The sequence below is a fragment of the Manacus candei genome, unplaced genomic scaffold (assembly GCF_025592945.1).
Source record: "Manacus candei isolate 608988 ecotype Guabito, Panama unplaced genomic scaffold, ASM2559294v1 h1tg000027l, whole genome shotgun sequence".
Taxonomy (NCBI): domain Eukaryota; kingdom Metazoa; phylum Chordata; class Aves; order Passeriformes; family Pipridae; genus Manacus; species Manacus candei.
This window is the reverse complement of record NW_026138075.1, coordinates 6,923,078-6,937,406: the sequence shown is the minus strand read 5'-3', so window position 1 is coordinate 6,937,406 and position 14,329 is coordinate 6,923,078. Positions and strand designations below refer to the sequence as shown.

At 36.6% G+C, this 14,329-nt stretch overlaps 1 protein-coding gene across 2 annotated transcripts in view; it reads left to right on the top strand.

The window, feature by feature from the left end:
- The window catches only part of PTAR1 (protein prenyltransferase alpha subunit repeat containing 1), a 34,852-nt gene that overhangs the window by 11,183 nt on the left and 9,340 nt on the right, over nucleotides 1-14,329 (top strand). For both annotated transcript variants that reach the window (XM_051789446.1, XM_051789445.1), the window contains exons 3-6: nucleotides 2,561-2,627; nucleotides 7,347-7,451; nucleotides 11,202-11,415; nucleotides 13,668-13,969. In XM_051789446.1, the coding sequence (XP_051645406.1) occupies nucleotides 2,561-2,627; nucleotides 7,347-7,451; nucleotides 11,202-11,415; nucleotides 13,668-13,969 (688 nt within the window). The remainder of the gene's footprint in view (nucleotides 1-2,560; nucleotides 2,628-7,346; nucleotides 7,452-11,201; nucleotides 11,416-13,667; nucleotides 13,970-14,329) is intronic.

Here is a 14,329-nt window from a genome sequence, read left to right as displayed (position 1 = left end):
AAGTGCTTCATAGTCGTTCACTGATAGGTTACTGTCAGAGATGTGTAATTTAGTTACAGTTTCTTTTGGATGCTTGGAATCCACAACCATGACTGCTCTCTTACTACTGTTTCAGTGTAGAGAACCTAATTTTGCAATATGTTTTTATCCTTTCTCTGATATTTTTAAAATTTATGCAGGCATAGTATTTGTATTATCTCATGATAGTCTTCTGAAATTACTGCAAACTACTTCCAGAATATCTAAAAACCTGGATACAGCCATATTTAAAAAAGCCGTATTTTTTTATTTCTCCTTTTTCAGCTGGGGAGACTTTAATATACAAAAGGACGTGTTCATTGTGAGCACCTGCAATGCTGTACTTTGCCTAAAATATATCCAGTGGAAAGTACTTTTAAATTGTAAATAAAAGATGATGGGGTTTTTTACCAACACAGAGGGAAATAGCTGGCAACTACTGACATTATGTGCCGGGTTTGTCATAAGGCTTTTCAATGAAAAGTGGCTCAGAAGTTACTAAATTGTGTCATTTGACATCTCTGGCTCAGAATTCACACTTCATGAATCTTTATTTGTTACTGTTTACAGAAAGCATCAAAGAACACTGGCATGAAAGTACTGAGTATTACTTTGAGATTTTCCTTTTGTCTGCATCTTTTCTTTGATAATGTTCAGTGAACCTCTGTAATGGGACAATGGATAAAACAGTAGACAGCTTCTGTTTAAGTTGAAGGTAAAACTGAAATAGTAGTCAGCAAAACACATGATAGATGTTTAATTTTACATATGTGAGGAATCCTGGTTATTTGACTTGGGATATTCAGCTGCATGAAATTAAATAAGTGTTGAAATACTTTGCTGGTTCAGGGATTGGGTAAATCAAAGGAAAATATTTGTACTTCAGGCAGCAAATGAGGAAGAAGCTTTGTGCGTATAAGAAATTCACTCCTTGGCAACAAAGAGGGGTATAAAAGAAAATCTTTCATTAAAGGAAAAAAATAATCTTAACTAAAACCCATGAAGATAGAAAATTAAGTTAGTTCCTTGAGACAATTTTCAAAATACCACAGCTTAGTGCAAAATCAACAATATGCTAAAGAATTCTACACCACACCCCACATCAACCCCCTTCATTATATGATGGTTTAGCATGTTCCTTGTAAGGGAGAACACCATGGGAAACACAAAATTACTTTGTCAGACATAAATGATCAATCAGTCATACAGTTATACACAAAGTTATTCCACTTTTTGACTCTCTTCAGTATTAACTTTTGTTTCAAAGATACGTGAAGCCATGTCCCTCTTCGTTTGCATTAATGTGTGTTCCATTACTGTTGCATTTCATCACTGACTTTTTCACATTTCATTTTACAGTCACATTAACTGCGTTGACCAGAGACCTGGTTCCATGAGATACCATTTTTTTTTCCTTCAAGTAATGAAGTGCCTCTTATTTGCTGGAAGTCACCTGAAGTACAATGAATTTAGTATGTTAAATGCAGGAGAGAATGTAGCCAAACGTTATGGACAGTAAAAGCTTGGATAGTCACATTCAGTTTAGAACTTCTTGGTCAGTTGCAGAATTACTGTGTAAATGTAAGACTTGTGATTTCAGGACAGGTTGACTGATGTGATGCTGTACCTTCAGAGAGTAGAGGTTGATGACAGTCCTTGGTATCTCAAGCTTAAGTGGAGATGCCTCATGAATCCCCACTGATTCCCTGATGGGACCCAAAACTGCTGGAATGGTGCAGTGGAGTGCAAAGGGAAAGGAAGGACTAGGTTACAATGAAATTATTTTTCCATCCTAAACAACTGTATACCTCAGTCTTTTTTTATGACATTGTTAAAAATAAGTGTAATATATAAATCTACAGTAACCAGTGCTTAAATGCAGGATGGAAAACATGGTTTATTTTTTTGTTTGGATTTTTTTAGTGGATTAGTCTTAAAACCTTAGTCTGAAGCACTTCATAATGTATTTAAAGTTTTTCTTTGAAGTTTCAAACTTTTTCTGTGCAGTTTAATAGTAGAGTAATTTTGTAATCCTGATTCATGGTTATGGTGTTTAATTTTTCTAGCTGCAGATTTTTTATAGTGTGTGTATTCTTTGTAATAGTGTGGTATATGGCAGTCATCTGCAGCTCAGACTTGTACTGAAATAGTAAGGTATATTTTTAGTTGTACTATCATATTTAAATTCTTTGGATTTTCTGCGAAGAATTCTCTTTTTCTGATATATACAGTGTGTGTGCAATTTAAATTGCTGAATACACAAGGATTCTGTATAATGTTTTTTTCCCTTGCTGAGGGCATACTCAGTTCATTATTTTAAATAATAAAAAGGGAGGATATAGCAGGTTTTGCTCCCTCTTAAATTAAGCAATCATTTCTTCTGGAATGAGACAGCAATATTTTACAGAGATGGTCATACGTAGGTACAGCAGCCTGTGACAGAGAGTCTTAGAGGAATGACAGGGATTAAAGGAAGTGCAGAGGGAACACTGCTGTGTGTGAATCATTACTAATCGTGGTGCCTCTTGTTCTATCGTTTTAGAGCTGATAGATATCACGTGTACCTTGCTGCTGCTGAACCCCGACTTCACCACTGCCTGGAATGTGAGGTATGTTGCACTCAGGGAATGACAGTCATCTGTAAGCTTTGTTTTAAGTGGTAATTAGTGACACAGCAAGAGCTTGTCCGCTAAAGTGTTCTGAAGGAATGTTAAGAGTTTCTTCTATCCTGTATGTTGCAGATAGTTTGGGACTACTTTTTTTTTTTTTTGGTAACGCAGACCAGAGATTACACTGCTGCATGTGAAGACACGTGTCACATGCTTGCCCCACATTTTCAGAGTCTGTAAGTCCCCTTGAACTTCCACTCTTCTTTCCTTCTATCAGTTAATGAGGGACATTTCTAACCTTTAGATGGGCATATCCTTTTTGCTGAATCACACAGTGCCCAACTGATGTCTGTTGTGTGTCGTCACTGTTTTATTTTACTCCTGTCCTGAGTCCTTTTGCGATTCTGGTTCAGTTTGGTGCCATTACCAGTGCAGTCTGTCAGAGCTGAATAGAACTCAGTAGATACACTGCAAGAGGAGGGGAGCGGGTATCTGCCCTCTATTTCAGACACATTTCCCCTGCTTCCCACTCCTTTCTTGTACCTGCTGGGTTTAGTATAACTTCACCCTAGGTCATGCTGCAGAACTTATCCAGGAGTCATTATACAGAAGAAGCAGGAATTTACCTCCTTGCTCTTCAGGAAGTGCAGAAACAGCAGTTCTTTACAACCCTGTAATTTTATGATTTTTCTGTAAATCTCAGAGTTGGAGGAATGTTCTCTTTCTGCTGCCTAGGTAAGACTGGAGACAGTCTTAAAGGTATAGTTTCAGAACTATAGAAGGACTGACAGAAAATTATGATAGTCTCTAGGAGGGCTCTCAGAAATACAGGACTTCTGTACTTAAGGTGCATTACTGTAGTAGGTGCATTAACAAAATGACCTAGAAAGATAATGGCTGCATTTAGCTGTCAGCCCCAGCTATGGTGAATTGAACTTTTTCTTTTTTCTTTCTTCTTTCTTCTTTCACTGTTGATGTAGTTCTGAAGGATTTTGCTGTGATCTATATCTTTCTAGCCTCTCAGGTCTAAGAAAGAGGGGTGAATGGGATAGCAAAGGGCTTTCTGTCATGACGATGTATAGCTTGAGTAGCTTTCAAGTGATAAAATGGTATTAGGAGCATGTATAAGTACTAGAGCTACTACAGTAATGTAATCTTATGGTGCTTATAACTGAGTTCAAGTTTTTGGTTTAGGTTTTGTGGAAATTTTTTTTATTGCATGTGCATTCATCCTTATCAGTCTGGCTTTTGTTCTGCCTGACAGCTGAAAGAATTAGCTTTTAGGTGCATGAGAGGAGCAGTTCAAAGTTGTGTATGTAATTAAAAGTAGTAAATGTAATTAAAAATGTTAATGGGTTGTTTTCTCCTTTATGATGTTTACAGTTTACTAAAATAAATTACTACAGAAGGTGACATTGCTCCCCAAACTCTGGACCACTCGCCTAGCTGACACTCTGTGTTTGAAGGTCTGTTTAGCATCCAGGGAGAGGCTGTTATATAAACCAGGCAGTATCTGTGGAGTTATCAGTGAGCCTGCTCTAGCCAAGGAACTGCTTTGCTGAATCTGACCCTGCATTGTTTCAGACTGGTGCTGGGAGTTTGCTCTTTTGAAGGGCAGGCACTTTTGTTATGTGGACATACCATTTCAGCTTCTCTGTGAAATTCCTGCTTCAGCAAATTACAAGTCAAGCTAACCAGATGTGTAACATATGCAGTCACAGAGTGGACAGACTCTGTTCTGCACGGTTGCTGGAGATAAATCCTTATCCTGATCTAGTATGAGCTGAGAACTGATTGTGTCAAATTTGCACTCTGCTTGCAGAACATGATGGATCTGTTGTGGGATGATTGGTTTCATCTTGCTCAGGGGATGTTTGTCCTACCAAATTCATTCAACCAAGTCAGAAGACTGAAGTGGCATTGTAGAGGGCAAATGAGCATTTCAGCTCAGCTGGCAATCACAGAAAGTTGTATCTGGTTAATGAAGCACAGGAGAACGTAGAACTTTAAACATGCTACCTGCTAGGAAGGAATAGATTGTATACTTTGACTTTAAAGCTATTCTAAACAATTGTGCTACTACGTACACAACATAGGCTTGTGTTTTATTTATTTATTTTAATTAGAAGTGGGAAGCTGCAGAAAGGCAAGTAGAGACTTAACCTAAACTATGAGAACTGAGCAAGGCTAGTTGTATGGTGTAGGAAAACATGATAAAGAATAGGAGCATGTCACTTCTTAGTGCTGAGAGGAAAACCCCTTTTATACTGGATGGGCTACAAGACATCTCCAGTTTTTAATCATAGTTTCAGTTATTTTGTGTTTTTAGAAGTTGAAAAATCTTTCAAGTTAAAATGACCAAAATTTTTATGTAAGTGATTGTAAAGGAATTGTCATAAGTGCTTTTGTTCTTGCTGTTATACTTCCTGGCATGTACAATTGTTCAAAGTCAAAAGATATTAGGTAACAAGATGCTCTGAGAAGTCAGTGTTTTTACTATTAGATATCAATAGCTTCAAAGGTGTCACATAAGGCAAGTTAAAAATTCAGAATATCTTTTGTGGAAGCTACAGTCCGTAACACTGAAAAATTATCTGTGATCCATGTGGCAAGAAAATGAGCTAGAAATTACATACCCCAAGTTGGATGTCAGCTGAAAAAGCCCTGAAGAGGGGATATGTAGGAGTGTATGATGCTTGTGATTGCAGTCCTTGTGAATGGGAGAATCTCTCATATGAAAATCTTTGTAGCTAAAACCAGCTTTTCTACCACAGCAGTGAAAGTGAATCTTGTCTGTACTGTTCCTCAACTTTGCAAAAGAGGAAATTTACCTTAAAAGTATGTAAGTGTGAGCCTGTTTATTTACAGTTAATGCTTTAAAATAGGAAGAGCAATTTCTTCACTGAGAGTTTCGGTTTGGGAAGGTAGGTGGCCTGGCAATCTAAATCTGTGTTAAATATGCACATGCATTTAAGTGTCAGACCAATCTAAACTGAATTTTCATTGTCTGTCTGGTGATTTTTACCAAAATGTCACCTTTGGCATTGCAATAGCGGGGCAATTGTTCCACCTGCTCCAGTGTTGACATTCCCTGAATCTTTCTCTTGCCTGCTTTCCAAAAGTCAGTGGCACTGGCATGGAACAGTGTGGTCAGTCTGCCACTTCTGGCTGGTATACCTGGAACACCAGCTAAGAGCATCCAATCTAAAGCATGCTGGAACTTGGTTTAGATAAAAATGAATGTCCCATTAGCTATGTTTCTGATCTCTGCAGGCAATTCTCTACTGACTTCACTAGCCATCAGAAGCAAAACTTAGTTAAGGATTTATACATTTCACCACTTTTCTTCAATTGTAAATAATATTTGCTCACTGCTAGAGTTGCAACCATTAGCTTCTGACCCTGGGTATACGGTTCAATTAAAGCAACACAAAACCAAAGTACCAGATGGAGTCAGTTTCTTACTGAAAACTACCAAAACAGACAGAAAAGGACATAAGTACTCACAGGAAAGAAATATGTCAACTTGTTTGTGAGACTCAGGCCATAACTTTAGGACCACATTATATATTCTGTGTCAGACTGTAGAGAAGTTTTACCTTCTTACTTGTTAGCAGATATTTTCTGTTCCCCTGGGTTTTTTTGGTCAGAAAGTTGATCATCTGCTCCTTACTTACTAATGCTCCTCTTGCTGAACCTGGTGTTGTGCTTAATGTTATGATGAATCATAAATTTTAAAATAAAACCAAACCACAACCCAAGCCCATGCCAAAATTGCTTCTGCTTCTTTCACTCTCAGAGTTATAATTATAACTTCTGTAGGTTTGGGGAAATGTATGCTTTCTTTCTGCAGATGGTAACTTTGTAACTTACTGTATCTTTACTTCAAAGCTGCTGCCCACTAGGTTGGAGAATAGGATATGAAGACTATTGTCCTTGGAGGAACCAGTGATGGGGTGATGCCTACAAACATGGTCAGGACAGGCAATAAGAGTTGTAAAGCTAGAAGGAAGAGGGTGAGGGGCAGGGAATTCTGTGCAAAGAAGAAGGATTCTGTGAGAAGGCCAAGTACGGACTTTCATTTTGCTCTGTCTGTGATGGAGGTGCTCTGGGAAGGGTTGTGTTGGATGAACATTAAGTTTTGTCGGGGCAAATTATTTTCTTTTTTTTTTCTTTAAACCAAAAGTTGTTTTACGCTGAAGTAAACGTAGTAATTTCAACCTTTTTTTAAGTTTGAAAAACATTCTACGCACAAAGAATAGTTTCCCCTTCTTTTTAAATTTAGGGAACCTTGATACTGCATCTTGGGCAGTATTTATAAACTGAAAGTAAGTATTGGAGAGTGCTGTGTGTAATGGTATTTTTAGATGTACATAATGATCTTAGGGCTTAATTTCAAAAGGGAATGTTTATTCATATATGTAACCCTACTGGCTGTTGACTCAGTAATTTCTGGGTAGATTTGAGAACGTTGTATATATTCAGATTAAGATAAGGTTCTTTGATCTGGATTTATTTTATTGGGCCTGATGAATAGTGTGCATGTATGTATAGCACAGTGGAATGGGTGAATCCACCAAAGGGTTTTTAAACTCTTGTAGTTTGACAGTGAAGTTCAGTTCTGATACAAAGGGAATGCCTTGCAATTTGTTACTGGAATTTGTGTTATGTTTCCAGGTTACTACTTTTATTCATGCAGATTTATTTTATCTTTTGTAGGAAAGAATTAATACTGTCTGGCACTTTAAATCCACTTAAAGATTTGCATCTTGGAAAACTGGCGTTAACCAAGTTTCCAAAGAGTCCAGAAACATGGATTCATAGGTTTGTTTCCCCTGCCTTTTATTGACTCCTTAAAACCATTTTTCCCAGGGTTTTTTCGTTTCCTGTTCTTGGGTTAAGAAGAACCATAGGTGAAGGAAGACAATTAACAATATAGCAGAATCTTTGATACAGTCATTGTGGAATACTATGCTTTGGCTTTTGAAGCTACCTGCCTATATTTTACTCTTAGAACTGGAATCATATACACCTTTTTGCTGCATACTTTTTTAATAAACTTGAGGGGTGGGATAGGTTTTCCTAAAGGTTTGTCATGTCTTGCAGCACCTAAAATTCTCAGCCTGAAAATTCCGATGCCATCAAATAGTAAGTATTTGAGCACTGTAGGTTTCTCCCTCTTTCCCTCCACCTTACTACTATATCGTGGTCTACAGGCATTCCAGAAAGAGAAGAATCTGTAAAAGCTAATCTTTATAACCAAAGCTGACTTCTTTCCCATTTCAGTACCGGTCTTTTTGGTTTGTTGAATTTATTTTTATCATTTCTAGTGTAAGCAAGGTCATTAAGTCACCACTACTAAATATTATAATAATAGATCACATGTTTGGAAAACATAGCACCAGAATTACACAAATGCACAAAGCTAATTATCTCAGTTCATAACTTAGCATTCATAAAATGCCTGTAGCATAGCCAAGTGAAGTACAGATCCACCGCTCAACTTTGTTTAAAAACAAAATAAATCTTCATATATGTGTGATCTTTATTCATTCTGCCAATAAAAGGATAACTCATCCTTTTGTAGACATCTTAAAGAGAACTGAAGGTAGCATGTTAGGAAGCAGTTTGCAATGTGGGTGTTTAACATGTCCAGCATTAGGACAACTGTAAAGTTGATACCGCATTAGGAGACTCATACTCTATAAAAAACCTAAATAAAACTTCCATCTTACTGACTACATGAGAATTTTTGGAAGGGGAATTTGTTGGTTAGCTCTTCTTTGTGAGTGCATGAGCTTAAAATTCTTGAAGTTAATTAGAATGTAACACATGGAATGTTCCTGGGTGTTTCTTTCTTAGTAATATTGACATAGCAGCAACAACAATCAATTTCTGTGGCACTGATTTTTAATTTTGTCGTTCAGTTACTCTTCATCATCTTCATGCTACTGACTCACACTGCTTGATGGCTGTGAAGCAAAAATATGTAGTTATAATGGGAAAAAGACTTGCAGTTTGTCATAGTTTAACCTTTTATACATGGTAGCTAACACTGGAAAAACATGCTTTTTTTGCATGTAAATAGTTCTGAATCTGGTGTAGTTCATAACTTTATGAAGAACAATAAGTTTTTATGAAATTAGTCAGAATGTTAGGTTCTTTATACTTATTTACCTCTTAGAAATAGTAAAAAATTCTGTCTATAACTTCCGTGCAATCTTGAATTATGAGTATTTTAATTCTTATGTGCCTACATCAGAAAAGTATATTCGAGTATGATTGTACAAATATTTAGCTTGGATTTGGATATGCTGGCCATGATTGATACATGTTGGAAAATAAGATGTGCAAAAATTTTTTTTTCTGCATCGGCATAATGATTATTCTTGGGTTTTCTGTTCCCCCATGGTACCAAATCTCAAGACAGCAGTGCGAAAAAAATAGAATGGGGCTATTAATAAAATTCAGTAACACATATTGAAATTGTTTTTTCTTATACACTGTAAGTACACTCACTAAACACATAAAAGTACCATTTGTTCATTTTGCCAGATGACCTTCTGCTATACGTTTTCAGGTGTTCAGATAGATCTTGTACATATACAGTCAGTATATCTATTGATTGTGCAGCAGTCACTTAACAATCCTTCATTCATTTGTGATAATCCCAGGAACCATAATAGTAACAGGAACATGCAAAAGTGACAGTGACTTCAAATTAATTAATGGCAATTTCTCTTAAAAACTTTAAAAATAATACCATGATATTCAGCAGTTTGCAAAAATGCATTTTAAATCTTCTGAAGTTGTGATTGCCTTGTCTAGCAAGTAGCTCAAATTTCATTATATATTTTTTTTAAGGTTGCAGCCACAGAGACCATGAAGTCTGTATTTTTTCACTCTCTCCTGTATATATAATTTATCAGAATTCCTTATCTTATAAAGCATCCTCATTTTAAGAAACTGAAATAATCATAGGCTTGAAATAATTTGTCTTTTTATTGTTTTACTCAGAAGTCAGTGTTAATGAAATGATACACATTTTTTGTTAAAGGAATGCTCATTTAGTTTTTATGCCAAGGAATGACTCTGCTCATTTAGTTTTCCATTTCTTGCAAATCTGTGGATTGAAGTGAAAAAATCCTAAAGGTGATGTTTGGATCAAAGACGTTTTTAAAAATCAAAAGTTAAGTCTTCAAAATTACTACATTTCATAAAATACAGTTATACAACAGTCAAAGAGGATGGGTTTGTTTGGCTGTACATCTTTAGTTAAAACAAATGTTATATAGGAAGAAAGTGTTCATACACTGCTTTTGATTTCTGCTGACAAACACAGTTTAAAAATGTATTCTTATAAATTATGTTTAATATTGTCTTCCAGTATTTTAAGTCCTTTTTTTTTTTTTTAATAATCAGGAGAAAAAGATACAGTGTAAATAAAAAAACCAGCAAACAAGTATTTTATAAATGTTTTCAAATGAGAAAGAAAGCATATGGATTACCAGTTTTATTTTTTAAATAAAAAATTGACTTGTCTATATATATATATATATATATATATATATACAATTTTGTTATGACTGGCAAAATAGTATTCTCTGTTTAAAAACATGAATTTATTATTTTTATTTTAGTTATTGATTTCTTTTAACCAGGAGTGACAATTTTCTGAAAGTTGCTATTAATTGATCTTGGAACTGCTGTTAGCCAGTACAAAACAGAAATACCTCTGTGTAGCAGACAACAGGATGTCTGGCTTTCCAGAGCATTCCACTTGGGGCCATTGGAATTCTGTTGGCATGTGCTGTTCTGTGGAAATTTACACGTCTGTGATCTGGTTTTGTAGGACCCTTTTGTGTAGGGGCTGCAGAGGCATGGCTTATGCAGCACTGAGGTTGCCTGTAAAAATATTACTAAAATACTACTAAAAGTCAGTCTAGAGTAAATTAAAAAAAATAAATCTAGACTTTTGTGCTTATCTCAGTCACGTGAAATCAAATATGTGTAATTCATCAATAAAAATATTTGTTTTGCTTATACCTATAGCCCTTCAAACTGTAAGCATTTTGCACTGTGTCACTTCTGGTGGTGTACAGAAACTAATTTGACTTGCTGTGTGCAGTACTGTCATATGTAAAAAATATTGACAAAGCAGAGTTAATTTTTTGTTGAGTGACTTTTTTCTATCTCGTGATGGATACTTCATGTTAGTGCTATACAAGACTTTGAAAGAGGAGCTCATGAGAAATCCCATGTGCACAGTGTGCATTTTTTTGTAAATTTGCCGTTTCCTTCTGGTTTTTTTCTGTATGCTGTAAGTAGCCATGACAACTTAAGAGTGAACAAACTGATACAGCTGGAGTTAAATTATGTTGGGGTGTGATCATAATGTCATAGGTTTCAGTATGGGAAGCATTGAGATGGTTATGTTTACTGCTTATTCTTATCTGACTAGAGTGTAGTTCAGATAATTGAGGTATTGGAAGATTTGATTTATATAAATGAAAAACCTTTTTTTTCCTCTTAAAATTGCTCTCTCACCTTTAACACTTTACATCATTTAACCAGACGATGGGTGCTGCAACAACTAATTCAGGAAAACTCCTTGCCAAGTCTCGCTACTAAAGGAAACCTGGGAGCAGCACCTGTGGAGAGAATTCACCGACTAGTGCAGGAGGAAATGAATGTCTGCTCTGAAGCTGCTGGGAGATATCCAAGCAACTACAATGCCTGGTCCCATCGCATCTGGGTTCTACAGCATTTGGCAAAGCTGACTGTCAAGGTATAACACAATAGTGAATAAAGTCTTGAATTTTCTTGTCAAAAAAAACCCCAACAAACTGTTTTGCTAAGCAGAAGATAGAAATATGTTAATAAGACACAAAGTAATTTTTCTTGTAGACATCCCCAGTAAGGCCTTGGCTGTTTTTTAGATGACTGGGCCTGCAAAGGTACTTGTCTTTTGTGCAAGTGGACACTGCCATATTTATCTGGTTATCCTTAAAATCTGTCTTCCCCAGATGCAGTTCCTTTTCATTTCCCCAGTGCCCCAGACCAGGGAGGAAGTTTGGAGCTGCAGTTTATGGTTGGATAAGCACTTTAAAACAAGTAAGCATAGGGTCAGGGAGGGTGTAGGAGGGAGTGCAGACCCAGAGGTTACGACAGAGGTCACTGAGCACATATGTCCTATTCTGGAGGAGGATGCCAGTTCCATGGTACTCAGCTCACCTCTGAAGGTAGAAGACAGCCCTTTGTGAGAGGCTATCAGGAGTGGAGAGGGAGGAGTTTTCATACAGTTTGCTTCTCAGAACAATGACAAACGGCTTGTGCTATTCAGTGTGGAAATGGAGAAATCTGGCTTGGTACGAAAGAACCTCTGTTGGAATTCAGACGTTAGCTTGCTTTTTTGTTTACTTCCAGTGTTTGAAGCATCTTCCACTGTTACTCTGAGGTTCCTACATGAGAGGCTTTGGTTTTCTGTAGATCTAAAGAGGTTTTAACGGCAATCTTCTGTATTGCTTTTTTTAAAGAGGTTTTCTAGTTCAGGTAAGGAGTGATCCTTGAATCATTTTGTTCCCTTTGTACAGGGAGTTAAAATGCAATTTAGTAATTAAGATGTTCCCCTGTAACTTTGCAGCTTATATATATGTCAGATAATTGAATTGGATTATTCCAAGATCTAGGTTGGACATGATGTGCATAGTATCAATTCCTGCTGAATAAAGGCTGCTCTGATTTTTCTGAGCCTCATGTTATTCTTCGACAGTTTCAAAGTTCAGAAGTTTAAAACAGTAAGCTTAATTCTGCTGAAAATGGAGAAGCTGATCTTATGGTTTAAAGTGCAGAACTGGAGATGGAGAGGTTTAGTCCCCTTAAGAATTGCATGTGTGGGCTGTTATTTAATACTGCACTTTAGTTTGCTGATCTGTCAAAGGAAGGCAATGCTGATATCTCTTGTCAAGATATAAAAAAACACCTTGAGTATCTCAGGTAGAAGGCACTGTTTACACTGTTTGTATTTGCTCTGATTTCTTTTAGAACAAATGCGCCACAAAAAGGTGTGTAACTAACCTTGTGTGTTTCCGTGGTTTTCTTTGTGGGAAGCTCTGTCTTTTGTGCTGCAGGAGAAAAAAGAAAGACTTCTCCCTATGAAAGTTCCTTTGCATCAGCTGGTCCTGTTAAGTGATACAGGAAGCTTAGGAGAAAAGATGAAAAGCAAGAGTACACCAGTAGATTCTATTCAAAGTCTTTAAAAGTAAATGCAAAGGGTAATTTTGATGTCTTTGGAGAGTTTAAACTTTGTAGGAGGAACAATGTAAGGAAAGAAGTTAAGCCCTGTAACGAAATGAAACCACCAGCTCTAACAGAGAAAATAAAGTAAAAGAAGCTTTGTGTGGTAGCCAACTTGCCTGTCTCTCCAGAAATTAATTTTGAAGGTTTAAAAGCATTCAGACTTAAGGGAAAATTCTTTATTCCAGAAGTGTTATAAACAGAGCTACAATCAGCAGTATTGTTTACCAGAGTTATTGTGAAACCCTTTTTAGGGGTTCATCAATTACCAAGTCAAGCAACCTGATTATGGACAAATAGTTTTGTATTCCACAGGCTCTAGGACTTGAAACATGATGTTATTGATTGACATTCTTTCCTGGAAAATGAAGGCGTAAATTAATTTTAGTTTTTTTTTTTTCTTTTTAAGTAACTCACCCACCCTCTGACATCCACAATGCCCTAGGCAAAAAGTAAAATTTTTTTAACTAACATCAGTTATTTATTACTAGTATCAGTAGTTTGGTGTACCACCTCTGCCTTCTCTATTTATTCCTAACCATTCTGAAATTCTTAAACCACTGCTTATTTCTTATTTTAAGTAGTTTGGGGTTTTTTCCACATCAGCCTGTGGTTAGGTTTCTGAGAAACCTGTCTTTTCAGAGTTTGAAAGAAGTATCGATTTCTTTTCTGCAGGGATGCAGAAGCATTGGTGGCAAGTTCCTTCTTTATACTGGTTGTAAATGTCCCTGCTTTTTGTTTCAGGTTCTCCTTGATGAACTTTCATCCACTAAATATTGGGTATCCATGCATGTCTCAGACCATAGTGGATTTCATTATCGCCAGTTCTTACTCAATTCCTTGATAGGCAGAACTGTGGCTGACAGTAACGGACTGGTAAATGAACAAAACCCCAACCTTCAGAAGGAGGAGGAGAGTGCAGGGACAGAAGCTGCTTGTGCAGAGGAGCAAAGCGTGGATCTCCCCCGCCGTTTAGAGGAAGAGATGGAGCTCTGCACTGAACTGATTGATAATTACCCAGGGCATGAAACCTTATGGTGTCATAGGTAAGAGGACTTGGTCAAAAGAGTTTCCTTCTGATTTGTGGATTGTTCTTCGCTTGATATTTCCAAACAAATTGTTGTTCTGATTTTTAAAAGTACCACTCAACAAAAATTTTTAAGCTACCATGTCTTAAGCCTTTGGAAAATATTCAAGAGCATAATCAGAACTATTGCATGGAAAAATTGATTAGGCTTAGGTATCTTGCTGATTTAAGTTCTGCTTGTCCCTGTATTTTGTGCAAGAGACACAAGATATTGTTAGGAGCATCCTCACACTTTAAATGTTTAAAGGACAAAAGATGAGCAAAAGGTAGACAGAAGATAGAGTGGCTGCAGAAAACCTGTGCTTTACTAGGTGGGTGC